We start from the raw sequence: 27,878 nt of genomic DNA, 5'->3' as shown, positions 1-27,878 counted from the left end.
TTTTCCCTTCTCATAAATATGGTTCCAACATTGGGTTCCAATTGGCTTGGAAGTCCGCTTGTTATCCGAAGGTTTGGCTATGGCTTCGTGATGTGCCACAAATTTTTCTCGCGGAGAGTGGCCCGCTTCCCATGCAAAGCTTCCTCCCTGCTATCGCATCCCTAGCACCACCGCCCCTTCCCCTGTCTGGCTTGATATCGAACAATTTTATCCAATTCAAAGTAGCAAATTTGTCGCTAGATTTATCCAGGTAATCTTGCTTCTAAGATTGCACAGTGACAACCCTTGCAATTGGCCCCATAGCCTGCTGGATACCGCGAATTCTCAGTACATGAGGCTTTGATGCAGCTTGAAGCAGCCAAGCGATCAATTGATTGCTCCTCACAGACATTAAACCAACAGCTCTGCAATGCCAGGAAGCATTCGTGTATCAGGTGAATCTCAAGATTTTTCTAGTGCACTATAAGAGATTTTTATGCTCTTTGTATCCTTCTAATTTTGATGGAAGTATGCGCTTGGCGAATCGCATTGTTTCTAGATTCCTTCATGCGGACTTTATGCATGTTTGGGGGAAGTTAAGTTGTACATGCTCTTGATTGAGCTATGCATGTTTTGTCTCCTATCTGTACTGGTGGACTGGTGGCTCGTTCCCTCAGCATGGCTCGTCCACATGCGCTGTGACCAGCATTCATTGCTATTGCAGCATCAGTTAATCTGGTTCCAACAACTATAGCCTGGTTAACCTGGTAATCAGTTCCCTTGGTAGGATTTTGTTGCTCGTCCTGTGTGCTGGGGCCGGCACACCTTACCAATGTAGCCCAGTTAATCTGGTTTCAGCAACTGAAATTTGGCAAATGAACACCTTTAGACCTTTGTTCCTTCCACTGATTTTTAGAGAGCTTTCCACAAAATGGGATCCTAGCTCACTGTGGCAGTGTTGATTGTGGAGTTTGTCTGATGGTTATGTCGTGATTATGTCATTGTACATAACGTGACATATTTGTCTTGCTGCTTCTTTCACGCGTTTTCCCTGTTTTATATTCATATTGTGGTAATATTTCCATCATACCATGTGCAGTTCTGGAGGCATTTGATTTGCCTGATGCGGTAGAAGGTCAGTCCTGCTTCTAAAGTGCCTATTTAAATGTCCCTTACTAACTAGGTTAAGTGGCTTACTCATACGCCATATGTGTGTCTTTGGCAGATGGCAAGTACGTGTCAGTCAAAGGTAATCAAATCATTTTTTGGAGTAAGTTTTCCAGTGCTTTGCCAAGCTTCTGTTGTTGAACTAGTTTGTTTTGCCAAAAAAGTCCAAATGCAAATATGCATGGTTAAGTACTCCAAGAGTAAAAAGATTAAAGTCCATCTATACTTTGCCAATGAAAATGTTGACTGCATTCTGACAATCTTTGTATGTGCACATCTAAGGCAGGGTTTGTTGCGAATATTGCACAATTTTTTCTGCTATGCGCATGCATGTTTTGGCCATGGAGAAGAAAGTGCTTAAGCCTGCATTGTTTGCCAGAAAACAGATTGATACCTAGGTAGCTAGATTATACATAAGAGTGATTAGGAGTGCCTTGACTGCCAGAATTGGATTGTCAATCTGATAATTACATTATATGCATGCATGTTTAATTCTAGGACTGTCCCCTGCAGGAAGCAAATCTTTATAAAAGCTCACTGTAATGTCAAGCTTTCAATCCTGTTGAAGAACATGCCTTGTACCTACTGGACACAGTACTACCTTGTGGCTTCTCACTTGCGGAGCTGAGCTGTGTTATAGCTTAGAAAGGGTGTAGGTGCTAGGAAAGGGAGAGGCTCAGAGTTTTTATTCTAGCCTAACAAAGATGCAAAGGTGGCATTTTCTACTAATGGATATGAAGGAAGTGTGAGATAGTGAGCACTTTAGGTGTGATTTAGGAAGAGAGAAAAAAATTTGAGAGAGTCGTTTGATACATACCCCAACGAAGATGTGAAAAGAGGTTATAGTAGAAAGTTCAATGCCTTTGTTGTGAGAGTCCAAGATACACAACCCAACAAAGATATGTGGATGAAGGATGATGTTGAGAAATGTGCAATCACATCCACCATAGCCTCTTTGTAAGGAACAAACAAGGCAAAGAAACACATTGCAAATAAAGCCTTAGACTAGGTCATGCATGCATGGTTTATTAAAACCACAGTTGGTGAATACCGCAGTCACTTTCCATCTTTCCTCACCTACCAATACCACCTATTGTAAGCCTATAAAAGGCACTCATCCCCACACTCATTTCATCAGCCATTATCATCAGTTGCACTTGCATTATGCTTGGATAATATCAATTATTCTTCTTTGTCAATGCGTATGCCTCATTATGAATGTCTATTTGCTCATCAGTGATCCTCCTTAGCATGCATCCTCAATATTTTAACATGGTGTCAGAGCGGGTTTCAAGTTAATGAGTCATTTGGCCACTGATTGGGCTATTCCAGTTTGAATTTTTGACTCCCTTCTCTTTCCCATGAATCTCTCACCTACCTCCATAGCCACCCACCTTCAGTGGAGGACTTGAATCTCTCTTTCCAAGCCATTTCAGCTCGTGCTTTCTTCTAGGGAACTCTTCCTCTGCTCTAGGTGCTCCTCCCTATCACTTCAAAGCCCGACATTATCACCTCCTTGCTCCAGCATTCCGCCTGAATCAGTTCCCTGCCCAGAATGTGCCTACAACTGTCGTACTGCTGACGCCGCGCCTGCAGTCCACGAATCCTGACGAGCACCATGGGGCTTTGAAAGCCCATGAGATAGGCTTTCTATCCATATAAAAAGTTTGGAAAATGATCAAGTCTACATGCTGCAATCAACAAAAAAACAGTCGCTTGCTATAACCCTAATAGAGAAGCCATAGCTCTTTCAACTTCAAGCTTCTATTTCACTTCATTTTCTCAACAGATGAGGGACATGCTCTAAGTGGCGGAATTGACATTATGTATGTGCTCTATGCCCCTATAACTTCTTGGTAGGCCATAAAAAATTAAGCACTTTAATGCAAATAGTCTTGTGTTTTCGTGGACAAAAAGAAAGCATTAGCATGAGACTTGTGGATCATGAAAATTCCCGCTTCCAATGGAAGTGGAAAGTTCTGGTGGCCTGACAGACTGATGTATGGCCAGGGCCTACAAAATCCTATGGGAAGATGGCAAGGGAAGGCTCGGTGAAACATCCCTTTAAGATCCAACTTGCACATGAAACACAACACAAGCTATACCCATGGCAAAGGACATAAAGGGAATGGACATCACACTTACCTCTCACCTCTCACCTCTCAGTCAGAGTGAAATGGGCTCACCCCCAAGCTTGGGAGCTAGTAGCGTATTAGGCCACAATCATGTTTCAAGAGCCAGTTTCCCATATCACTAACCCATACTATCCAAGTGTATGAATGTGTCAGTCTATCTAGATTGCCAAATCCTACCAAAGGGAGGATCGTTCTCACAACGGCCCTTGAGAGATAAAAATCAATAGAAATCTCAAAGACAAACAAAGCATTGACTTTTAAGAATCCGATTATGGGCATCGATAATCATATTGGTTGTGCACATCCACAAATCTCGAAGTCAAGCTCTTGCATAAGCTTTGCCCACCTCGCCTTTCCACCACAAGGAGATTGGGATGATCGTAGAGGTATTTCAATGAATAGTGGTCAGTCCAAATAATAAACCAAGCATCATATAAACAATCCCAATAAACAACACCGCCTACAACATAATCACTCACATCCATATGAACCTCATAGGATTTATTAGGATTGATAATTTGCAATAACGGTGAAATAGTAACCAATCATTCCAATGTTTGAAAACATTTATCAAGCTCATTAATCCAAACAGCAAATGGACTTACATGCTACTTCTTTCTTCTATGAATACACTAAGGGTACTTTAGGGTTAGAGCAGCCAAGTCCTATTTATAGGACTCAAGGTCCTATAGTACATATCATTATGTGAGTCACTACTTTTGGAGTGGACCTAGTAGTCTATGGAGCTTTTGTGGTTTGGATACTCAAAAACTAACTACTATCGAGAGAAAGATGGTGGAAAATATTTAATTAAAAATGAATTACTTGTTGAAACAAGGCAAAGTGTGTGTCCAATGATAAGTATACCTACAAAAAGATTTTGTATGAGTATCATGATGTATCGAGTGTGGGATAGCTTGGCATACAACGGACTTTGGCGTTGGTTAGCCAATATTTCTATTGGTTGCACATGAAGACTTTGGTTGAGACTTACATGTATGAGTGTCCCAGTCTTTGCTCGATAAAGTTGGACGGCACAAACAAGTGGAGATGGCACATACTTAACAAATTCCCGATAAAAAGTGTTGTAGTATCTCCATAGACTTTGCAGTAGGATTACCCTCCACAAATCACGGGCATGTTGCAATCCAGATTATGGTCGACTAGTTGACGAAGATGGCTCGGGTCTATGATAGTGAAAAGCTATGGTTTGACTTGTCTCTTTGCCAAGCATTTATATTTTATGGTTTGCCCAAAGAAGTAGTTAGTGATAGTGATCCTAAGTTGACTGGCAATTTTTGACAGACAATCTTTCAGAAGTTGGAGACCCGATCGTCTATGTCATCCTAAGAGTATCCTAAGGACAAATTGAGTAGGCAAATCAAACCATGGAGGATATGCTACATGCAAATGTTTGCCTTAGATAATCTGATTGGAATAGCTATCTTCCATAAATTGAGTTTGCTTATAATGGTACTAAGCATTCGGCCATTAGTTATAGCCCATTTATATTAATGTACGGTTTTGAGTAGAAACCACTAATTGTCGTTTAGCTTAAGGAAGTGAAAACTGTAGTCTGTGGTTGACTTCTTGCAAGATTCTGTTACGTCCTTGAACATCATACTTACCTCCTAGGCTTCCAGCCATAGAGCCAAATAAGCTTTTCCTCGAACTTGGAAGCTAGTAGTGTGTTGGGCCATGACCATCTCTTAAGATCTGGTATCCCATACCTCTAGCCCACATCATCTAAATAAAACCATAATGATATGCACAATAAGGCCTTGAGTACTATAAATAGGACTCGACTGCCCTAACCCTATAGTGCCCCTAGTGCATTCACACTAGGTCACTTTAATAACCATTGTGACCAATGCTGCTAGTGCCCATTTGGATATCCAAGGATGCAATGCTCCGCCGCTTGCCATTGCAAGGGCTGTAATACTTCCCACTGAGTGGGAGGGGTTGTGTTGCTACTATCGAGGAGAGAGAAACAGGGGGAGTGAAGCTTGTCACCTTGTCACAGGGACGTGAAATTTTGAGATGCTTTAATCTTGCTGATAACATTTGATTAAGTTATTAATCAAATATGCAAGGTTGTTTGGTACATGTGATGCGAATGGCAGTTATTTCATGGTAATAGGCCAAGGACCCCGAGGATACTGTGATAGATTATGCCAGTTAGGCTTTGGGGTTAGTTGATGTTAGTTTTGACCTTGGGACAATTATTTGGCCAATAAGTGTCAGTAGTTACACTAGGGACTAGCATTAATTAATTAATTAATGCCAGTCTAAGGGTCAATAGAGCTTGGGGACCACTCTAGGTTGCAAATGGCCTAACCAATTTAATTATGGATGGTTGGATACATTTAATTTTGGGCAGGGTCAGAAGGATTGAAATTAATTTTCAAGATTATTTAATTCTAAAAATTAATTAAATGAATGGATAATGCTGAAAAATGAGTTTAGAAGACTGCCACTTGGCAAAAATGCCCATGCAAACTGAGAAAACGTTTTTGGGGGCTGGATCTTAGCCATTCAATCAGTTACAGCTTGGGAGAGGGAAAGAGAGAGTTGTTGGTTCATTTTTTGATCAGAGAATAGCAATTTGCTGTAGAAGACAGCGATCTGGGGGCCTCAATAGGCAGGGGACAACAGGGAGTCACCTTCGAGGGTTGGCAACAACATTGTTGATTAGGTGATGGCATTTTGGAGGTGTCTAGCAGTAGGTGACTGCATTAAATGCAGGCTGGAGCATGCAACAGGCAGCATGCAGAATTTAGGGTTATCTCGTGAAGAAAATCAGATTTCTCTCTCATCTTGGCTTTCTCTCACCTTCTCCAATCCCTTCTCAAGAGATCTTAGCATTTCTCAATCATTTTGAGCAGATATCATCCAAATTTGGTGGAAAGCAAAGAGATCTCTATTGTAAACCCTAAATTTCTGCAGAAATTAGTATTTGATAGCCACCTTGAGACCTATGCCAATTGGTGAAGGTACCGTACATTGAATTCAACACCTGAAATTTATGTAATTGTCAAGGAATTCAAATGCTAGCCCATTCATTGTAATTTGGGGCAGCATTTGGCCAGATGATGTTTCAAATGTGCAAGTCCTGGGTGAAAAATCAAGGGGCGATTGGCTCGAATTGATTGCTGATTGTTGCTAGAGCAAAGAGGCTTTTTGGAACAGCAAAGGAGATTGTGAATCTTAGCTTGTACTCATTCCATTAGTAATCAAGTTAAAGAAATACAAAAAGGGGCACTAGTTTTGGGGCTAACAGGGTGTCCAATGTATGAGATTATTAAGATAATTTGTGCATTTTAAGTTATATTCATTTGGTGATTGCTGTAGTCAAGTATTTAATTAGGGAATTATTGCCCTTTCCAAGAAAGAAGGTTGGTTTCATGAGGAGGAGGCTATTAGAGAGTAAGGAGAGTCTATTGATGTGATTTGTAGCCACCAGGGATCAATCCTACAGCATGTGACAACAATTTGGAGCCCTCTAGGAACAGATGACAATAGCCCAAGGTCCTTTTGGTACAGATGACGACATATAGGATGGGGCAGTAGTTTTTTTGGTGGTCCTAAGCTATAGGTGACAGCTTCCATGGCTGTTTGAGCAAGGCAACAGCAGTTTTTCAATGTTTCTCGCGATGAAACTCTGAAATTTCTCTCTCTACAGCATTCTCTCTCATCCCCTAGCCATGTCTCAAGTTATCTTTGTTAGCAGAGTATTTGTCAGCTCATGTGTGAGTCTGAGCTTGATCTGGGCTGGGCATTTTTATTAGGTATTTTAGGTATTTTTCTGGTGTGGCATTTTATGCCATTGGGGCATTTTATGCACCAGTCGGCCAGCTTTAATGCTGTCCGACCAGCATTATTGCTCCCCACTTTTTTAGCCTATTTATACTCAGTGGCTCCTCCTCAGTCAGTAACTTCATCTTCACCATCTGCAGACTCTGTGGAGAGAGGAGCCAGTGCCAGTGTCAGTGCCCACGCAGCCAGTGACTCACTGTTGTATGCGACTGTCTCGTGTTCAGATATATGGATTCCATTTCCCGTGCATACATTTGAGTTCTCATCTGTATCGTGTTCTTTTCTTTTCTCTTTTTGTCTTGTGTTTCAGCAGTTTATTTCAGCACATGTTTATGCTTCCACCGCTGCTCCACTTCTGACATGGTATCAGTTTTCAGGATTTGTGTTTCTGCTGTGTTTTCTTGCTGATTTCAGGACTGTTTTGTACCCCTGCTGATCAGACGACTGCTGTCGCAGCCAGGCGACCTGTTTTGGGGCTGTTTTCAGCCTGCGTTTTTTGCAGTTTTGCCGTCACCTGCTGCCTCCGCACCCTCTGCTACCTACGCACCCTCTGCTGCCTGCGTTTTTCATCTGCAACTGCTGGCGACAGTTTTCTACCTGTTTTCTCCAGTTTACAGTCTGCGTTTTGCTGATTCAGCATCTCTCGTGGCTGGGTGGCTGTTCCTTCAGGCCGTTTTTGCTGTTTTTGGCAGTTTTTGACTGATTTTTTGACTTTCTGCAGCAGATTTTGTCTTCTATTGATCAGATATTGGGTTATCCTGGCTTGTGAACTCTCATTTTCTGTAGTCTGTGCTTGTGTTTTGGCTGTGTTTCCTCCCTCAATTCCATCTCTTCTCTACTTCTCTTCTTATCCTCTCCATATGGCTCCTCCGTGCACTTCCACTGATGATAAGTTACATGGACCTGATTATCTCACATGGAGTGCTGTCATGAAAGCTTGGTTTGTGCAGAAGCGGCTATGGTACATCGTCTGTGGAGCTCTTGCTCGACCTCTCCGTCCTTTTCCTCTTCCTGAAGACTTTGATGAGGACAACCATGAGGAAGCGGTGCTCACATGGGACTCGGACGATGCCCGTGCTTACTCGGCGTTGCTTCGGTGTATTTCTAAAGCGGTCTTACCGGCGGTTACCTCCTGTAGGACATCTCCTGAAGTATGGCAGAAGTTGCAGCAGATGTACGAGGCACCTTCCACCATGCGGGCCGTCACACTTTATGGCCCGCTCCAGCAGATGAAGTTTGAGCCGAAAGATACTATTCAGTCTTTTCTTCTTCGTGTTACGCAGGTACAAGACCAGCTTCGGCACATGCAATCTGCTCTTCTCGAGGCGCATCTCGTCGGGACGGTCCTCTACAAGCTCCCCCCGGAGTTTGATGGAGTGGCCAATGCTTTGCGGGCGCAGACATTATCGACTCCTGTCAGTTTTACACATATGACCTCGATGCTTCTTGAGCATGAGGCATCCTTGAGATTACAGGGGCGGCTTCCGGCACATTATGGAGGTGAGGCTTATGTAGCTTCAGAGAGGGGTGACGGGAAGAAGAAGTCGAAGGCCCAGTGTTACCACTGTGGCAAGAAGGGACATTTGCGGAAGGACTGCAAGAAGTTAGCAGCTTCCAGGAAGGAGGAGCAGAAGACGAAGCGGGATGCTGACTCTACCGATGAGTCCTCTCCTTCATCAGACTCCGACTCCGATCCTCCGACCAAGGTGAAGTCCAAGGCGCGGAAGGGATCCTCTTCTTCGGATCGCGGGAAGGGCTTGGTGGCCCCTTCCTCGGCTGCTTTCTAGTGGTGGTGATGAGGTCATCCCTCACGACTTTCTTGTGCCAGAGAGGGAGTGTGAGCGGGTGTTCAGATGGGGCAGCCGCGCCTCATCTATACTTTTATACAGGTGCACAGGTTCCAGAGAGGGACGTCCCTGACGCATCGACTTCAGTCTGGCAGAATCAAATCCTAGAGCTGGGATTGACATCCAGGTTCATGCTGAGCTAGTTATCTGACAGAGAGCGGGAGGCTTTCGTCTGGAGCTCACATGAGGGGACACTTTGGCGGTCTGGCCAAAGGCGGGGAATCCATGGTCACCTATGTTCAGGGGCATTTTTGACAGGATGGTCTTGTATGCTACTGCGAGACATTGATGATGGACACAGAGACATGCTATGATCTTCTCTATTTTCAGGTGTTTGGTACGATCGACATCGATATCAGGTTCTCTCCGAGGCACCTTGGTGGTGGCTTGATCACCCACTGCTTGGGTATCCATGGTTCTACTTGGTGGTTCTATGTTATATAGTTTCTGATCCCTTTTCATTGTACTATTGTATTGTATCAGATCACCCATGATCTGAGAGAGGGTGTTAGCAGAGTATTTGTCAGCTCATGTGTGAGTCTGAGCTTGATCTGGGCTGGGCATTTTTATTAGGTATTTTAGGTATTTTTCTGGTGTGGCATTTTATGCCATTGGGGCATTTTATGCACCAGTCGGCCAGCTTTAATGCTGTCCGACCAGCATTATTGCTCCCCACTTTTTTAGCCTATTTATACTCAGTGGCTCCTCCTCAGTCAGTAACTTCATCTTCACCATCTGCAGACTCTGTGGAGAGAGGAGCCAGTGCCAGTGCCAGTGCCCACGCAGCCAGTGACTCACTGTTGTATGCGACTGTCTCGTGTTCAGATATATGGATTCCATTTCCCGTGCATACATCTGAGTTCTCATCTGTATCGTGTTCTTTTCTTTTCTCTTTTTGTCTTGTGTTTCAACAGTTTATTTCAGCACATGTTTATGCTTCCACCGCTGCTCCACTTCTGACAATCTTGGCATTTTCTAGTAGTTTGAGCCATCAGAGGAAGAGATTTCAGTCAATCTCTGTTGTAAACACTAATTTGCAACAAATATTAGGGTTTTGACAGCCACCTCGGGATGCATGCTTAGAATTGAGGGTCTAGGACTTGAATTCCAAAATCTAAAATGGAGGAATTTTAGGGAGATTCAAGAGGCTAGCTATCCAATATCAGTTTTGGGGTTGAATTTGTCTTTCAAGGAGCAAGGTGAAGGCTAATCCCTAGCAAACCAAGGGGCAAATTGGTTTGGAGGCTTGCTGGTTAGTTTTAACAGCAAGAGGCACTTGGATTAGTGGAGGAGATCAGAGGATCTCAATTGTACTCCATCCATTTGCAATAAAAGTTGAAGAAGTACCACAACGGGCGCTAGTTTTGGGGCCAACAGACTGTCCAATGTCCAAGAGTAAAGGGTACATTTTTAATTTATGTGACTTTTATGCTTGTTGCAATTAGTACTTAATCAGGTTATTTACGACCCTATCTGAGGAGAAAGTCTGGTTTCATGGTTCCATTATTAGGATACCATCAAATCCCTTGATTTGGTGTGCCCGAGGCACCTGATTGCAAGCCACAACTTTGTGCTAGTGTTGATTTTTTCTCTTAGCTGAGAAATTACAGCAGTATGCCTTCATACAGTGAGATGCAATCAAGCAGTGATGATACCTCTCAAAATGAACATTCACATGGAAATGAAGAAAATGCAGTGCTTGATCTTGGACAAGGCTCAAACCATGGATCATGGACAACAAGCTGAAAATATTGCTGTTGGGTAAGTTATAGGGCCTTCAAGGCATAATGAAATTGATAACTAGCAAAGTGAAGAGAAATTTGATGACCAGTTTAAGAATCGGATGAGGACAACAACAAATCTCATTACTGATTTGGCGAAGGATCTTCCATTTACCCGATGTTTGAATGCTTTAAAGAGGGATAGTAAAGGCAAGAAGAAGAAGACATCTTCTACACCTTCGGGATAGCAAGGTGCACTGAAGGTAATACCAAACTCTTCATTTGAAGCTCCCAAATATTCTAATGAAGTGAAACAATTGGTACCCATAGGGCAAGGAATGCAAATACAAGGCCATCATGAAAGTGCCAATTCAATGGATTTTGGACACCTGGGCATGCATGCTATGATGAGGCAATTGGGATATTTCGGTAGAAGCATGATTTTTCATGCTATGGTTGGATAGGAACCGCATACGGAAATGTATGGCACAAATCCCCATGGTATGCAGCAGCCAATGCATGGTGTGCAAGGTCCAATGTATTCAGGTATGGCTGGGGATATGCAAAGCCCTATTTATGGCAGCATTGGCAAGATATTGGGGCATAAAGTGGCAAGTTTGGCAATGCATATATGCAGCCCACTATGTTTGGGACTCATGGTATTAATGCTGGTTATGCAAATGCTCCGTACAGTGTTGATCATGAGGACAAATGCAGCTAGTAATGCATGCAACATATGGGAAAATGTATCTTGGTATGGCTGGTAGTATGCAAATTCCCATGTACAATCACATCGCAATGATCCAAAGTATGCAAACAAAAATGTTTCGTAATACACTCGGTGCTCCTAGCATGTGATTAGGGGCTAGTCAACTGGATGCAATGTTGCATATTAGTTAAGTTGGAATTGCAGCAATGTGAAAGTATAAAGCATGGCAATGCTTATGGGGAAGAAATGCCTATAACCTGTGGAGGTTTTGAGGCAAGTAAAGTTAGAGGTAAAGTTTCCATATGCTTCTTGTTGAAGCTTCAGTATTGTTTCACCAATAGATGCAAAGTGGATTGAAGAGGATGACTTGATAGACCATCCTCAATTGTTGCAACTTTACTGAGATGCCTTTCAGCTAGTGCTGACTTTAGTTCGAGCTCAGCCAGGTTTAGCAAAACAGGGGTCTGGAGCATTGCCTGTTGCTCAAGGGGGAGGTAGCACTTCCACTCCACCAGTTTTGGACAACTCTCGTATGTAGTGGATCTTGGATGTGTTCAGTATGCATCCAAGGCACTGTGCTGATAGTATGTTTGCCATGAGGTCATTACTCAGTGTACTAGTCACTATGAGATGTATGCAGATGAGTATGAGTTTCACTTGGGCACTGAAACTATACTTTATGATTAGTTTGGCATGAATTTTGCCTCAATTTTGAGACAAAAATTTTGATTAGTTTCAACCTAGTTTTTGATCAGTTTGAGAACTATTTATGGTCACCTTTGGGATCAGTTTTGTATCACTTTTTGCATTGATTATTGGTTAGTTTTCGCAATCAGTCTGTGAGCAGTTTTGGGTCACATTTGTAGTAGTTTGTGATGAGTTCTTAGATCAGCAAGTGACCAGTTTATGATCAAATTATGCTTACTTTTCAATGGTTTAGAGCTAGTTCCATGGACAACAGTATGTTAGTAAATGCCATTGATAGTTTCAGCCATGGTTTATGCTGAATTGATGCTTTTCTATGGTTGATAGTCAGAACAATTGAGAAACATGAGCTATGTGCATCCAATGAGTTTCTAGCAACAATTTTAGAATGATTTTTAGTTTTATGTTATGTATATGCTGGTTGGAAATTTTCAACAAGTTTGGGGCATATAGCATGGTTGGACAATAGCGTGCAATGTTGTGATTGTGATGCCTTATGGAAATTACAGTATAGTATGCTTTTCATTTTGGCACAATGCAATGCAATTAAGGATGATTGCAAGGATTTCAAGAGGGAGGTCTGTCACGGACGGATGTGAAATTTTGAGATGTTTTAATCTTATTGATAACATTTGCTTAAGTTATTAATCAAATATGCAAGGTTGTTTATCACGTGTGATGCACATGGTAGTTATTTCATGGTAAGAGGCTAAGGACCCAAGGATACAGTGGGTGTCAAGGCAAAAGTTGTGATAAGTTATGCTAGGTAGGCTTTGGGGGTTAGTTGGTGTCAATTTTAACCCCGGGACAATTATTTGGCCAATAAGTGTTGGTGGTGACCATAGGGACTAGCATTAATTAATTAACTAATGCCAGTCTAAGGGTCAACACAGGTCGGGGACCACTCCAGGTTACAAATGGCCTAGCCAATTTAATTATGGATGGGCACATTTAATTTTAGGCAGGGTTAGAAGGGCTGAAATTAATTTTCAAGATTGTTTAATTCTAAAATTGATTAAATGGTTAGATAATGCTGAAAAATGGGTTTAGAAGGGTGCCATTTGGCGAAAACGCCCATGCAAACCGAGAAAACGTTTTTGGGGGCTGTGTCTAAGCCATTTAATCAATTTAAATCTTGGAAGAGGGAAAGGGAGAGCTGCTAGTCCATTTTCTAATCAAAGAGTAGCAATTTGTTGTAGAATATAGCCATTTGGGGGCCTCAACAGGTAGGGGACAGCAAGGAGTCACCTTCCAAGGGTTGGCAACAGCATTGTTGATTAGGTGACAACATTTTGGAGGTGCCTGACAGATGACTGGATTAAATGTCTTCTTTACATCAGTACCTCCCACTTGCATATTTGTAGATTCTTGTAGGGCACACTCTAGCACATTCCTCCTCTTACTTTCCCATATCTTTAGTATGCTTATCTTTTGGTAGTGAGAATCCCTTGTTTTTCTTCCTCTTCTTTGTATCCCCCTCATCATGGCTCCTCCGGCATCTTCTCCTGATAGTCAGCATGTAGATATTCTTTACTCATCTACAAGTGTTATGTTGGAAACTTGATGCGTTCAGCTTCAGGTTTCTATGAGGATGCTATCTCTTGGTGCTTGAGATGTTCCAATTTCAGAGAGGGGTGCCATATAGCGGAAGAAGAAAAAGTCTTAAGTGCTATTATTGTGGCAAGAAGGGACATCTCCAGAAGGACTGCATGACATTAGCCGCTTTCCGGCAGGAGCAAGAGCGGACTATGACAAAGGGTGACGCCTCTCGGTGCGTCTTCCTTATCTCTAGGTCCAGGTTTAGGCTCCAGCTCTGTGGCCCCAACAATGGCTGTAGGGGCCTCTCTTCATGTTTGCTAGTACAGGTGATGTGGTCATCCCTCACAACTCTCCAGTGCTAGAGAGGGAGTGTGAGAGGGTGGTGAGATAGGGTCGGTGAACCTAATCTATATAGAGGGTTTTTCCCGATGCATTGATAAAAGTCTGGTAGGTCAGCCCTCTCTAACATGCACAAACTCACACATGAACTAACATGTCCGCTAATACTCTCTCAGATCATGGGTGAGTTTGTTCATGTTAGAGAGAGTTGGGCACATTCTAGATATTTTAGACATTTTATATTTGTTATTCTAATGGTGTTTAGGGCATTTATTGTTGGCTGACCAACATTTATTACTGGCCAGCCTGACATCATTTATAGCATTGATTTGGCCTATTTATTAGGCACTTTTTCTCAACAGTTTGTATCATCATGTGTCCTTCACCTCCTGAGGTTTTCGTGGAGAGAGGGAGCTAGTGCTGATGCCTTCATAGCCAGTGACTCATGTTGGATTTGTATTGTCTCATATCTTGGTATATGGATTCCATTTCTCGAGCATCTCTTTGCTTTAGAGTTCTTTGTGTAGTGTTTTTTTCTTTTGTTGTGTTTCTCTTTTCCTTTCTCTCGTGTTCAATAGTCTATTAAAATAGTTTTCCATGCTTCCATCACTACATCCACTTTTGACACGAGGCTCCCTTAGGAATCATAAAATCCTCATAGCAGCCTTCCAATGAACGAACACTAATGAACCCTGTAGGCAAACCTAAAGGAAAACACAAATCAATCTGAATATTAAGGAGCCATATCAATGACCCAATCGACTGCTTGTAGCGAGTAGCATCTACGGCTGGTGAATCGACATGGGTTATAGCCTTCCAGTTTGGATCCATAGGAGTAGAAATAGCCTTGTACCCCTCCATCTCAAACGTAGTCAAAAGCTCTTGTATGTATTGCTGTTAGGAGATGAAACCCCCCCCCGGAGTCTACTAAATCTCATGACCTAGAAAGAAGTGGAGAAGGTCCATATCCATCATCTTGAATACCTTGTGTAGTGCCTCCTTTGTTTGCTTGTCCTTTTGGCACGGTCACCTATCAAGATGAGACATTGAGATTATCCGCATAAAGCACTAATGCGTGCCCTCTTGTGAAGGTGTGGACATACAACCGGGGATTGGAAGCAAAATGTCGATACCCTAACTTCCCTTGAAGACAAGTCTATCTTCTTGCTCCAAGCATGTGGAGCCTGTTTGAAAGCAGACGTCACATCAAGTTAATAAAGCTAAGGCAATAACGCCCCTATTGATAGCCATCCAAGCTGTAGGTGCAAAGATATCATGAAAATCTACCCTTGACAATTGTGCAAAGCCCTTGCCAAATGAGCCGTGTCTTGTGCTTACCTAGAGTGCCATCACTATGGTACTTGGTCTTAAAGATTCATTTGACTCCATTCACCTTTCTATGGGCAGGCCGAGGCACAAGATCCCAAGTGCTATTTTGCTCAATCACATCTAACTTTTGCTCCATAGCCTTCTTCCAATGCTGTGAACGCAAGGTCTCCTTCACGGAGGTGGGCTCTCTATCATGCATGGCACGAGACATCAAACAATAGTTAGTACAAACAAGCTTGGTGGAGTGTGCCTGGTTCCTTAGAGATCGTCGTGGGGCATCCTATGGCTACCACTTCTTAGGGACTTCCTCAATCCGTGAATCATGGCATGTATCACGTGCCCAATGAGGAGGAGGCCAATACTCTTCTTGCCGCTTTGTCTTTGTCGAAGTCTTTGGAATGTCCACTAGGGCTGGCTCAACGGGTGAATTCGATAGTGAAGCAATCTCCTCCTCTATTGATGCTGGAGCCTTAATAGGCAGTGGCTCCAAAGTTAAGCATCACACTGGAACACCTTGAAATAAGACACGTTCAGCTTTTGACCAAAGTAAGCCTCAAAAGGTGTTATACCAACCACGGTCGATGTAGGGAATCGATTAAGGATGTAGACAGCGGTGGCCATTGCTTCAAGAAATAGACACGGAGGTGTATGCCAATGCTTCATCATGTTTGCGCCATCTCGATCACACTGGGATACTTTTACTCCAATATGCCATTCTCTTGAGAGGTGTTTGTGTTGGCAAACTCTTGGTGCTTGCCATGATCTGCACGAAACATGGCTAGCTCTTTGGAGACAAACTCTCCTCCCTTATTGGAATGCAAGGACTTGAGTTTCCTGCTAGACCTGTTCTCCTTGAAGATCAACCAATCCTTAAAGTGTAAGAAAGCTTCAGACTTTAGTTCCAAGAAATGTGCCCAAGTCATCTTGCTAAAGTCATCAAGAATTAGCATGAAGTATAAAATCCCCTTAAGAAACGTTATCCTCATCGGTCCGCATAAGTTCGTTGAAACAAGCTTCAAGGGCTCCTTAGCCCTATGTGAAACCTTGCTAGGAATAGCATCTCTATACTGCTTGCCATGATGCAAGATATACATGGTGGGTGGCTCATCCCAATCTCTGGCAATCCACTCACAAGTTGACCATGAGCGGCTTTCTGAAGGTACTGGTACTTGAGGTGGCTAAATTGAGCATGCAATAGCTTAGTCTAAGTTTGTGAAGAAAGAAGAAGAGAAGTAAAAGCTGATGAAGTCCGCATCTTATAGACTCCATTCTCCTCATGACTTGCTCAAAGAACTCGTTGAGAAGCTCCATCAAGAACTCGGAAGGAGTCCTTATCAAACTCGATTGTAAGGCCAAGAGTACAAATCTTGCTCACTAAAAGAAGATGATATCCCAAGCCTGGCACATGGAGGACTTTTGATGTATGGGCATTACCTTGCCAATTGGAATGAATTGCATATCATCTTTGCCTTTGATCAGGGACTAAAGAGCTATTGCCTGCTGTGAGAATTTACCCGTGCATTGGATGCATACGACCATCAAAAGAAGAAGTCATGTGGTAAGAAGTGCAACTATCCACAATCCACTCATAAGATTGGGGGGCCAACATAGCTGCGTTAGTGGCTAACGGAGGAGCATCCTTAGCCACCTCCAAATGGAGGAAGGCGGCCTATGAAGAAGTAACCACCGTTCTTGAGTCCTTTGTAGTTTTCTCCTTCTTGGTGTCCTTGTCCTTGTCGGGTGAATCCCTCTTCCAGTGATGTGACTTGCCCCTTTTTGTTGGGAAGATTGACCTATCAATGGCTCCGACTTGGGAGTGTTTTGACCTTTGAGTTGTTCCTCTTGGTCCAAGACCATCGGAACTACCGCCTCCCCACTTAAGGGTATTTGTCCACCGTGAAGTAATTAAGGCGGAATAGAATGCTATGAATCGGGGTAGTAACTAGGAAAGAAGAGTTATCATCATGTCCTCCGAGATAATCACCTTGCCTGCGTTTTGGACTTGTGTTTGCAATTGTTGAAGCTTATTGATATGCTCCTGTATAGAAGAAGGCTTGTTAGGACTTAGAGTCCGCATTTGAACCTCTAGAGACACCCGCCTCATAACGGTCATCTAATTTTACATTTGATCCTACTCCAACCATATCTCCTAAGCCACGGTCAAGTGCTCGATGTGAGCAATAACCTTTGGAGTGCAAGAGAGAAAGAGAAAAGAATGGATGTAGGCATTTAGTTTATCCCAATGTGCCTATACCTTGAGCAACACTTTCTTTAAGCAGAAAGCTTGGAAGGATCACGAGTTGTGAGTATACACTTGTCAATGAGTTCAATGCTATCCCCACTTGTCAATGAGTTCAATGAATGGCCTAAAATAATTTGTACAACTATATAAAATTTGGCATTTTCATTACCATTTGGTCCTTTATGTGCCTTAATAGCAACACATAGCCCATATAAGGATGGATATCTTCATTACCCGCCAAATGTAGCGATTCTCCCCGACGAGCTTCTAATTTGAAGGAAGAGTTGATCACACGAGGATCTTATTGTCCATAATAGTATGAAGCCCCATGCCGATCTTGGAAGACGTTGTCACATGAATAACCTACACAAAAACAAGGGCAGCCCCCTTTGACTTCGCAAACAATGCTTGCTAGGGCTTCTTCCGCTCGTCCCAAATGTATTTCAATTGCCCAAGGTGATGAAAACTCAAAATCTACTCCAAAAGGCTGAAAACACAGCCTTTTCTCCTTCATGAACAGCAAAAACCAGCAATGTGCAGTAAGCCGATGAACATAAGAGAAGAGGGAGAGAGAAAATAGACAGTAGAATGCAAAAATCTGCAGCAAATGAATGTTGAAATGAAGAAGACAGATATATAAAGAGACTGTCTAAGTATCTGCATGAGCCGATCTCTCTCTTCACCTGAAAACAGACAAGTGTGGTGAACTATGCAGGCTGCCTATAAATAGGCATAAAGAAATACGATAAAAATAATCAGGTCGGCCAAATTTTAAACTGGCCGACTGCTGTAAAACTGCAAGTGTTGAATAAAATAATGAGAAAAATGTTTGCAGCACTGTTAGTTGCCACGTGGCAACTTATGCAACACGCTGAGTCTGCTCAACTACCCGTTAAAGCTGATAAACGCCTGTAGACTGCATAGAACTGTCCTACTTGATAAAAAGGAAATGGGTAGCTGTGCCCAAGAGTGCTAATTCTACAAGAGTAGCTTGACAATGCCTATCTAGGGGATGAATAAATTTGTAACATTTGCATGGTAGTCTCTATGGTAGCATTTCAGTCATACCATTGTCCTTTGCATTACTCCATGCATTGACATTCTACTCTTGTAAACATGCGCTTGTGCATATTTATCCCTTCTCAGTTAGAGAGAGGTTGACTTTAAATCCATCATATGTGCGGCAGCTCACATGGTAGTCTCTTAGGTCTAGCTCTATACACATAACCCCCATATTGTCTTCTTCATCGAGGAGTTGTTCCATATTTGTGTTTATTGTTGCACACAATCATTGTGATCCATAGTTTTCAGGAACCAAAGGTATAATATTGTATAGTATGATAAAACTGGTACCTTGAGAATTTATAAGATACGGTATGATACTAGTACAAAAAAAAACTAACTTGATTATTTTGGACTATAGATGATAGAATACATGTTTAAAGCCAAAATAGCAATGCTACATGAGGGTAACAAGCTAAAACTTAATTTACATATGCACATGTGCAACATGCGCTACAACTTACAAGTAGATAGATGGGAGTGGATACATCATACATCATATATCGATGATCATAAAAAGGGGCAGTTTATTCATACTAAAGTATCGTATGGATCATACCGTATGGATCAGTCTGCACTATGTATGGAGACAACTATGCCAGGATCAGCTCGGAGGATTCTATTGCAAACACCCACCAGATTTAGCAGCCAAAAGACTGTGTTTTCAGCTGTCTATTGACATTAAACGTATTTCGTCTCCTTTGGAGCAGTCGCCAGTGCAGGCTAGTCCTGCATTTTAGGCTGCTGGTCTGTCCGACTTCACTCTATTCAGGCCACCCTGTTGCTGCTGCCATTGGTGAGTTTGATCTGGATAGGTTCATCACCCTGATCTGTGTTGCTACTGATCATTTATAGACTATTTGCTGCCTTTCAGGATCCATATGGAGTACGACACATTCTCCAGCTCGTACTCTCTGCCTTGGTCCTTTAGAGACATGGGAGTATGAGGTTTTGCATTCACTTTGCATAGTGTGTTTATTACATTGAGCATTGTATCTATTCATTCATTCTTCAGTGTTCATTGTCCTTGAGTTACCCTAACCCTACTGAGTTCTATTATCAGCCCGTGCTTTGTTTACAACCCTCATCTACCCTTATTATCTCTTCATACTTTTACGTTGGCAACCTTGCCATGCGATTGTTCTTTATAGGGCACCCTTGCCTTTACCAAAAGTGGGCTTTTAGTTAATGTGACCGCCCCCTTCCTTTGGTCAATTTGACCACTTGACTAAGCTTTTAGTTCTCTCGGGCATCTTGTCCATGATGATCCAATTGTAACATAGGGCATTCTGTCCATCGATCACCTACGAATTAACCCTAATTTAAAAATACTTAACAAATATACAAATTATATTCAAGCTCTATTAGAATCAAATTAATTCGAGCAATTGAGCCAATTATATCTTGATAGTAGTTGATATATAAAAGGTCGGTTACATCAACTCTACAAAAACAGCCCCACAAGACCTATTTAGGAGAAAGGCATTTTATTTGTGACAATAGGATAGATGCCCAAAAATCTCCTTAAACATGTTGTGGGCATCCATTCCTCATCCCACATTCCCACACTCTGCGAGCTTTCCATTTTCAATATCGTCATCATTCTCCTCCATTGAATGCCCATCTAGTTGGTGCTGACGCCTGCCCTTTTGGTGGTGCCTGGCTACTGTTTTATGGTCTTGGACAGCTATGTTTTCATTCAGCTTACCTGCATCCAGCCTGCTCTGTGGGTTTCATGCTGCTGCGTTTTGGATTGCTGGTGCTGCTGTTGACTGTGGGATATCTCCAGGTTGCTGCATTTTCAGACCAGCTGCCCTTCTGCAGCAGAGACTGTTGCCAAGCAGTACATTGCTGCATTTCCATTGTTCCAGCTCCAGAGATTGTTGCATTTCGACATCCAGCCTGCTGCTCTACTGTCTTTAGCCATCTGAATCAGATTTCTCCCTTGACATCCTGACATTGATGGTTTGTTGCACTTGGGATCTGTTTGGAGAGGACAGTACTCTCTAGTTCTCTCCCTCAGTCTGCTCCAATAAAAGACAATGGTTGCTGGACAAAATCTGCTCGTCGAGCATTTCCATTAATTCATTCATCCTTCAAGTTCTTCTTCTTTTATGTTGTTGGGTGAGTTCACTATGTGTTAGTTGCGATATTACATGCAGTATTTTCTCTGCAAACCCTTTCACAGATGTTGCTTGAAGTCTGCAGCAGTCATGGAAGCAATCGAAGGCAGCAGATGCTGTGTTTTGATGGCAGGGACTGTCTTGGCTGCAGATGGAGATGTCTTGGCAGCAGCAGTGTCTCCAGCAGCTGAGACTTGTGGAAGTTGATAGAGTGGTCATGAACAGCAAGAGCTTGTGTCGGTAGCAGATGGCTGGTGTGGAGGGGCTAGTGACTTATGTGTGAGATGATGATGATCATGCAAGATGAAGAACAGCTCCCCTCAGCTCTGATGTAGGGCCACCCACCAATAACTTTTTAAAGCTGATTAAAATTTGGACTATTTTGGGGCTATTCTCAAAGGCATAAATTTGGCCATGAATTTGTCACGACTCATAACGTAACATTGTTTGTGGTCTAATTTAGCCTTTGCTTAATAGTACCTTGTTGTGATTGGTCAAGTGCAAAGGGTGAAATTTTTTTGACTCCTGAACATCTTGCAAATTTTGGGACTCTGGAGAGAGGTTGAATTAATTCTGACAGCTTGTCAAGGAGTGATAGAGAAATGAATAAATATCGTAGAAGGAAAATAATTTTGTGATCTTTAAGTAAGTTCTGCTCCTGTAGGGTTCTTGTTGTTCCTTTACCTGGTTTATAGAAATGCTACTGTTAATGCAAACCATATTAATGCTTTGTGTCACGCAGTAATTTAGCACGATTAGTGGTGTTAACTGAACCATTTGCTAGCTGTGTTATTTGAAACGTCCCATCATATGTGCATTGATCACTATTGATTTGAGTTGGTTACATAACCTGTGATTGTACGACGAAGGTTTTCTAAGATCTGCACATGCTGTATCAGCCAATTGGGTATGAAGTCCCTTGAATGGTGCTGTATAAAATCTGCATCTTTCTCTTGCAGTCTCAGTGGGAAAAAGGGAGTTCCAGACGAAGCCAAGCAAGACTGATGGTGGGAAGACGCCACCATGGAACTCGGATTTTGTCTTGTATGTAGGAGATACTGCCTGTGTTGAAGTATGGCTAAATTTTCACTCTGGGGTAACTAATCATGACGGGCTCTTTTGGCCTTCTTGCAGTCCTGTTCTTAACCTAAGGGATAATTTAGTGATTGCGCTACTTGGAAGCAAGGGGGAGGATATTTCCAAGCATGGTGAGTTGGGAGTCCTTTTATTTTTGGTTAGCTTCTTAACAAATATTTTTCTTCAACGCTTGTGACTGTAAGCTGTAAGAGTTGTTTTGACTATGTTCAGAGATCATCACTCCTTCCATTGTTGAGAAGGGTTTTTGTGATGAAGTGCTGCTTTTGAAGGGTGGAGGTTGTGTGCATCTTAAGTTGAGCTTTGTGCTGACAGAGGAGGAGCGTCGAAGGATTGAAGTAATGGTATTGTGCTGATTCTCGATTGCTTTGAGCAAGTTGCATGTAGGCTGAATTGTTGTTTTCTGACAGAGAAATGGATAGTTAAGTGAGGTTTGTGCTTATGATTTAGTAAATGATATTTACTTTTTGTTGGTAAATATTTGCATTAGCAGCCTCATGGTGTTGTTAAACATTTCGGCTCGTGCTTAGAAGTGCACTTCTAAGCACATGCTGGAACATCACTTGTGATTCCATTAGAATGAGGCCGTGATTAGTTTACCCAGTTTGTACGGTTTTGACCGTGGTGAGTTTGTAGTGTGAACATTACTAAAAAACCAAATCAGGCCTTGCATAAATGGCTTAAAAGGGCTCAGGATAGACTAAATGCTACTCTCTAATCTGTATGGTTGGCAATACAGAGGAGGACTTGCATACTTGTTTTACTGCGAAACTGTTGCAAGGTTAAAAGATGGTTGGCATTGCAAAAGGTCTTGGCCTTAAAAGTGTGTGCAGTACTATCATGATTAATTGTTTCAATCATAGTGGGAATTGTACTTGCATGGTTGGTTGAAATTTGTACTTATCATACTTTGGGTACATGATTAAAGAAGATGTCATGGTTTTCTGTTGCATAGCTTCATAGTACTAAAGCTACAAGTTATTGTATTTACATTCAACACATTTGGGTACATGATTAAAGAAGATGTCATGGTTTTCTGTTGCATAGCTTCATAGTACTAAAGCTACAAGTTATTGTATTTACATTCAACACATTTGGTTCTAAGGCAATTAAGGGAAAATTTAGGGCCACATATGTTTCAGTCTTGGGACTTGGTCATGCTCCATTCATACTTTCATACTTGTACACGTATGCATTTGTAAATGCACATGTAAATGTATGCTCCATTCATACTTTCCTTCCCATGGATCGCAGAGAGCAGCAGCTTTGAAAAGGAGAGAGCAGGAAGTCTCAAAGCAGACAAAGCAGAAATTACCACATCTGATGGAAGATGATGGAACCCAGTCATCTATCCTCTCTCCACCAGAAAATGAAAAGACATCAGTAGAGACTCATGATGACAAAACAGGAAGCTCAGAAACTGACAGTGCATCAACGCTACCTGAGTTCCTACATCAAACAAGCATTGAACAGCAAGAACCCGCTGATGAAACAAGTGGAAAGGTACTGGACAGTCTGATTTCAATAGCATACATGATGTAAAAAGAAAGTCTTCTAAAGATAGAACTTGTAATTTTGGATGTGTTTTAATGATGGTTAGGATACACCTGGTTTGCCAGGACAGTTTGCAAGTGCTTCTGTACTGGTCCCAGATGGCATCATGGAGTCAGAAAAGTCATCCACATCCACTGCTTTGGACACCGGAAGAGATCCTGGTGCTGATGAAATCACAAGAGGAAAATTTTCTGGCAAATCAACTGAAACAGAAGCTGGTTTAAATGATGATCCAGGTTTAAATAACGATCCAAGTTTGTATGCTTATAAATTCAATAACCAGTGGAAATGTCATGAATCAGCTGAACCTTTCCTAGTGACAGTTACATATTGTGCTTTCCAGGTGTTAGTAATTCCTTCCATCCTGTTTTGTCACCTCCTGTTTCCTCCCCTGGTGCGCATGCTATTGCTGAATATGACAAGCAGACCCCTCCACTAGGTACAGCTGAAAAGGTGTCCCACGAGGACCCTAATATTGGGAGTCTCTCAGTCTCTAGGGAGGGATCAATCTCGCCAACACCTTTGGTTCCACTTTCAAATGAAACTACTTCGACAGCTATGCCTCTTAATTTGGATGGGCCAGGGGAAGTTCAATCGAAAGACAATAGTAACAAGGGCCATGATGAAACTGCAATTCCAATAGATGTTTGTGAAGTCTTTGAGGCTGGAAAAGAGTCACAATTGTCTGATCTACACACAGGGTCTCTGGAGTCTGTATCCCAAAGCTTTGACAACTTAGACACTTCAAATGGAACAACTAAAAGTGTTAAAGATAAAATAAAAGCTTTTGAGAAATCATTGGCTCAGGTATCAACCAGTCTCCTGTAATTGAGCCAACTAAAACGGATCTAGACGCTCAGGCTCACAGTGATGGTTGCTTGATTTGTTGCTGCAGGACGTTGCTAATGCTAGCCCACTTTTTCCTGCCCAAGGTGGCAAGCTGCAGACACATAATTCAATTGAGAAAGTGAGGGTTGCTCCAAATAGGAATTTGGAAGGAGATATGAATTCCAGAGAAGAAGGAAGAGAAGCTCCTAAAGCTTTTCTGGAAGGGAACTCTCTTCCTGGATTTGTATCTGTAAGCTCTTCAAGTCTTTCTGCAGGGGTCGACCGTAATGGATCATCAGATGCTGATAAGGCACAGTGCTTGTCTGAGGCCTGTCACATGGATGGTAAACCTGCACTTGAAAATCATCTGGAATTCTCTGTAAGCCCCTCAAGTCTTTCCGCAGAGGCAGCTCATAGTGGAACTGCAGGTGATGATAAGTCACAATGCTTGTCTGATGCTGGTCATGGGGATGGTACATCTGCACTTAAAAACCCTCTGGAGCTTTCTGATAGTCAACATTGTGGGACAGCTAGTAGGGAAGACAAGGATGATGGTAGAAACTCATGGAATGTCTTACAGGCGACAGGGAAGGTGATGATACCTGCTTTTCGGGTCTCATAGTCTGGAAATTTGGAGAAGCTTGCTATGTATGAACTTTTTGAAAGAGGAAGAGTGTGTCTGCTCAAAGCTCGTTTCTCTTTCTCCAGGTTATTGTGGGAGCTACCATAATAGCAACTGGGGTGTTTCTATGGGTTTCAGAATCTAACAAAAGGTAAAACTGATCCTTGGTTTACTGTTTACAAGTGCAAAAAATTTGGATGCATAAGATGGTCATGCCTTTTTACCGACACGGAGTTGCTTTGCCTGAATGAAATCTTTTTTGTGCAGGAGGAGGTCAAGGACCAGCCAGGTACGAACTCATCATTTTTCTGAGTATTACACCTTGAATTTCCCATCTGTATGTGAGATTGGTGTTTCCTCTCTTAAGCAGCAAGCTTGTGTTTTTGGAATGCAGTTTAGGAAACTTGAGTAATGTTAAAGGTTTTTGAGTTGGTTGTGTTTGTGGAGAACTAGTGGGGTGTGTAACTTGTCTGAGACTCTAATTTGTCTCTTTTCATGTCATTTGTGAGAACTGTGATTGGTGTTTAGCAATGCATAAGACTTAGGTTGAGGTTATGTCACCTTAGGTACTAAAACTTGGAGCCTGGGTGAAGTATGGCAAGTGAGAAAGGCAAAATAAGCAAGGTGTTGCTAGTGGATAGTTTCTAGATGTTTGTAGGTGTTTAAAGCTGATACAAGCTGTAACAAGGTGGTTTGGACCAGGCATAGCTGTGTGTTTTGTAGACAATGCTGAGACTGTGCTGGCTGCTTGATTGCCTAAGAAATGCAGCTGCTATATGAATGAAGTCTGTTGATACAACCTTGACAGTACATGCTGCAGGTGACATGTTTCCTAACCATGGTGGAGGTCTGTATTTGCCATGTCATGGCAGTACAATGCACCTCAAGATGCAGTCCATGCATTTTAGCCAGAGGCTGTTAGAGATGAACTACACAGAGGCTTACATGATGTATGACGGGCTGCAGATGTGGCAACTTACAGGTTTGATACCCACATCAATCATGTGGGGGACATGTGGAACACACATGAAACAAGAAGGGACAACACTGAAGTGTAGCCTTGAGAAATTTTTAATCACCTCTACTGGCCATTCTTTACCCACATGTCACTATTACTGTCACTGTATCTAGTTTTTCAAATAAGAATCAGGCTTAGAGTTGGCCACATGTTAAGAGTGCAAATCCTATGTTTAAACTTGTGGACCTCAAACCTAGGCTCCTAGTGATCTTAGTGCTTACAATCACCTTATCCAAGTCACTCCTGTTTCCTTGCCCTGCTGTCCTTGTGCTTGGGAGTGACTTGCAGTACGAGATAGAGTCTCTGTTGGAGAAGAAACTTTCCAGGTTATGCATATATCTGCTTGCACTGTATGCACAGCAAACTAAACACCATCTATCTTTAATATCCTGCTACACTTCAGAATGGAGAAGGGACTTAATAATCATCTTATCTGAGTCGCCACTATTTACTTGCCCTGCTGTCCTTATACTGGAAAGTTGCTTAAGGAATGGGCTGTAGAACCTTGCAGTATGCGACCTAGTTTGTGTTTGGAGAAGAAACTTTCCATGTTATGCATATATGTGTGAAACTGTATGCACACCTATCTAAACACCATGTATCTTTAATATCCTGCTACACTTCAGAAGAGAGAGAGGATACAATCATCTCCAATACACCAGAACACCTCACTGACTTCCTTCCAGGAATGGTAATTCCAGTTTCCTGTCCAGAATAGGCAGAATGAGAGGGCTAATGAGGAACACTGAGCATAGCTGGAATCTGCTTTTCCTGTTACACATCACTGCTCTCAAGGATCAAGTTTTCATCTCTTGCTTTTAATTATGGGATGTTTGGTCTTGTGAAAGCTACGTATAGATGAGTGAATGGGGGCTCAATCTGAGATGCAACAGAATTCATAAAACAAATGGGTTGTCTGGAATGCTCTTATGCAGCATTATCTGACAGTTTTTACTCCAACAGGTATTCAAAGTGAAGAAGAGAAGATAGCCAACTGTCTGATGGACTAGACAATGGTCTTAATTCACTTCAGCAGTTTTATTTACTGGTAATGCCCTACAAAAATATTTTAATGTTACAATGGCTTTGTAGTGAGAAGCAATACGGTTTAAATTTTGACGTCTCTAGGCATGTTGATTATGCTTCAGAATGCTGTGTTGAGTGAGCTGGCTCATCAAGGGAATCCTTTTCAGATTACAAGTAGCAGTAAAGCTGTACAGCAAATATTTGGGCTCTGAGAAAGATTCAGCTACTGTATGCGAGCTTGATTTTGGTGTCATTACCGACCTGTATTTTCCCCATAACTTGAATGACGTGCATGTCAATGCTTGGTTTTGTGGCAGTGCTTGATAGCAGTTCAAAGTTGGCATTATGGTGCTGGTAAGCAGAGTGATGTGTCATGCATCTGTATTTTTGTTAGATTGTGATACGTACACCACTGAATGTGCATTTACTATATCCATAGGTGGCTCAGTGAAATTGGAGTAAGCAGTTACAATCAGGGTCTCGGTGCAACTAGATTTTTGGAAATGCAAGAAAACTTGCTTTAATACTACCAAAATTCTGAACAAAATATCCTGCAAATCTATTGAGAGAAATACTTCACTCGTCTTAACATTCTTGTCCATTTGTACTCTTTTTGTAAACCAGTGTCATTCCATCATTTTGCCGAGTGAAGTTTTCAATGTTCTCCAGCTGTACTCTTCTTGTAAACCAGTGTCATTCTATTATTTTACCAAGTGAAGTTTTCAATTTAGATAACTTCCTCGTACCTTTACATCATACAAACTGTATTCGGGATCCATCCATTTAATGCAATTGAATTCCACTATTTAACCTCTTAAAGTAAAGAGTATGTCTATGTCTGGTTCCTGAAATATCATAAACTCACATGCAAACATGACTGAAATACACTAAAACATGGTGATGTAATCACAAGACTTTGCCAAGGTACGAGCAAAGGATAGGTTCAAAGGCTTAAGAAAGGTAAGATACTAATGGCCAGAGACAAAAATGAATGGGAAAGCTAAAACCTGAAATTGATTTTA

At 42.1% G+C, this 27,878-nt stretch overlaps 1 protein-coding gene across 11 annotated transcripts; it reads left to right on the top strand.

The window, feature by feature from the left end:
* The first annotated feature begins 26 nt into the window (after window positions 1–26).
* On the top strand, window positions 27–27,666 carry LOC148022010 (uncharacterized). 11 transcript variants are annotated; one of them, XM_087697582.1, is made up of 17 exons: window positions 27–250; window positions 349–434; window positions 1,079–1,114; window positions 1,205–1,249; window positions 21,673–21,757; window positions 21,848–21,921; window positions 22,022–22,152; window positions 23,063–23,311; window positions 23,409–23,598; window positions 23,706–24,169; window positions 24,258–24,534; window positions 24,619–24,782; window positions 24,899–24,963; window positions 25,080–25,101; window positions 26,794–26,878; window positions 26,979–27,210; window positions 27,296–27,666. In XM_087697582.1, the coding sequence occupies exons 2-15, from the start codon at window positions 410–412 to the stop codon at window positions 26,818–26,820; spliced, it is 1,854 nt and encodes a 617-aa protein (XP_087553708.1). In that variant the 5' UTR covers window positions 27–250; window positions 349–409; the 3' UTR covers window positions 26,821–26,878; window positions 26,979–27,210; window positions 27,296–27,666. The 11 variants fall into 11 exon arrangements, with proteins under 11 accessions (XP_087553708.1, XP_087553703.1, XP_087553702.1 ...); XM_087697577.1 differs by having other exon boundaries at window positions 24,258–24,782; window positions 27,024–27,084; window positions 27,174–27,210; XM_087697576.1 differs by having other exon boundaries at window positions 24,258–24,782; window positions 26,979–27,084; window positions 27,174–27,210.
* The last annotated feature ends 212 nt before the right edge of the window (window positions 27,667–27,878 follow it).

Source organism: Lygodium microphyllum, chromosome 17 (assembly GCF_053477565.2).
Source record: "Lygodium microphyllum isolate KBCC chromosome 17, Lygodium_microphyllum_v1.1.10, whole genome shotgun sequence".
Classification (NCBI taxonomy): Eukaryota; Viridiplantae; Streptophyta; class Polypodiopsida; order Schizaeales; family Lygodiaceae; genus Lygodium; species Lygodium microphyllum.
The sequence above is the reverse complement of the archived record's forward strand: the minus strand, read 5'-3'. Positions and strand labels throughout refer to the sequence as shown.

What these genes read in the sequence shown, in the direction of transcription:
- LOC148022010 (XM_087697577.1), top strand. Translation starts at nt 410, where the DNA reads ATGCCAGGAAGCATTCGTGTATCAG. An exon ending in TAATCAAATCATTTTTTGGA is followed by an intron (nt 1,250 to 21,672) that starts GTAAGTTTTCCA and finishes TTTCTCTTGCAG; the next exon opens with TCTCAGTGGGAAAAAGGGAG. An exon ending in GTTTCAGAATCTAACAAAAG is followed by an intron (nt 24,964 to 25,079) that starts GTAAAACTGATC and finishes TTTTTTGTGCAG; the next exon opens with GAGGAGGTCAAGGACCAGCC.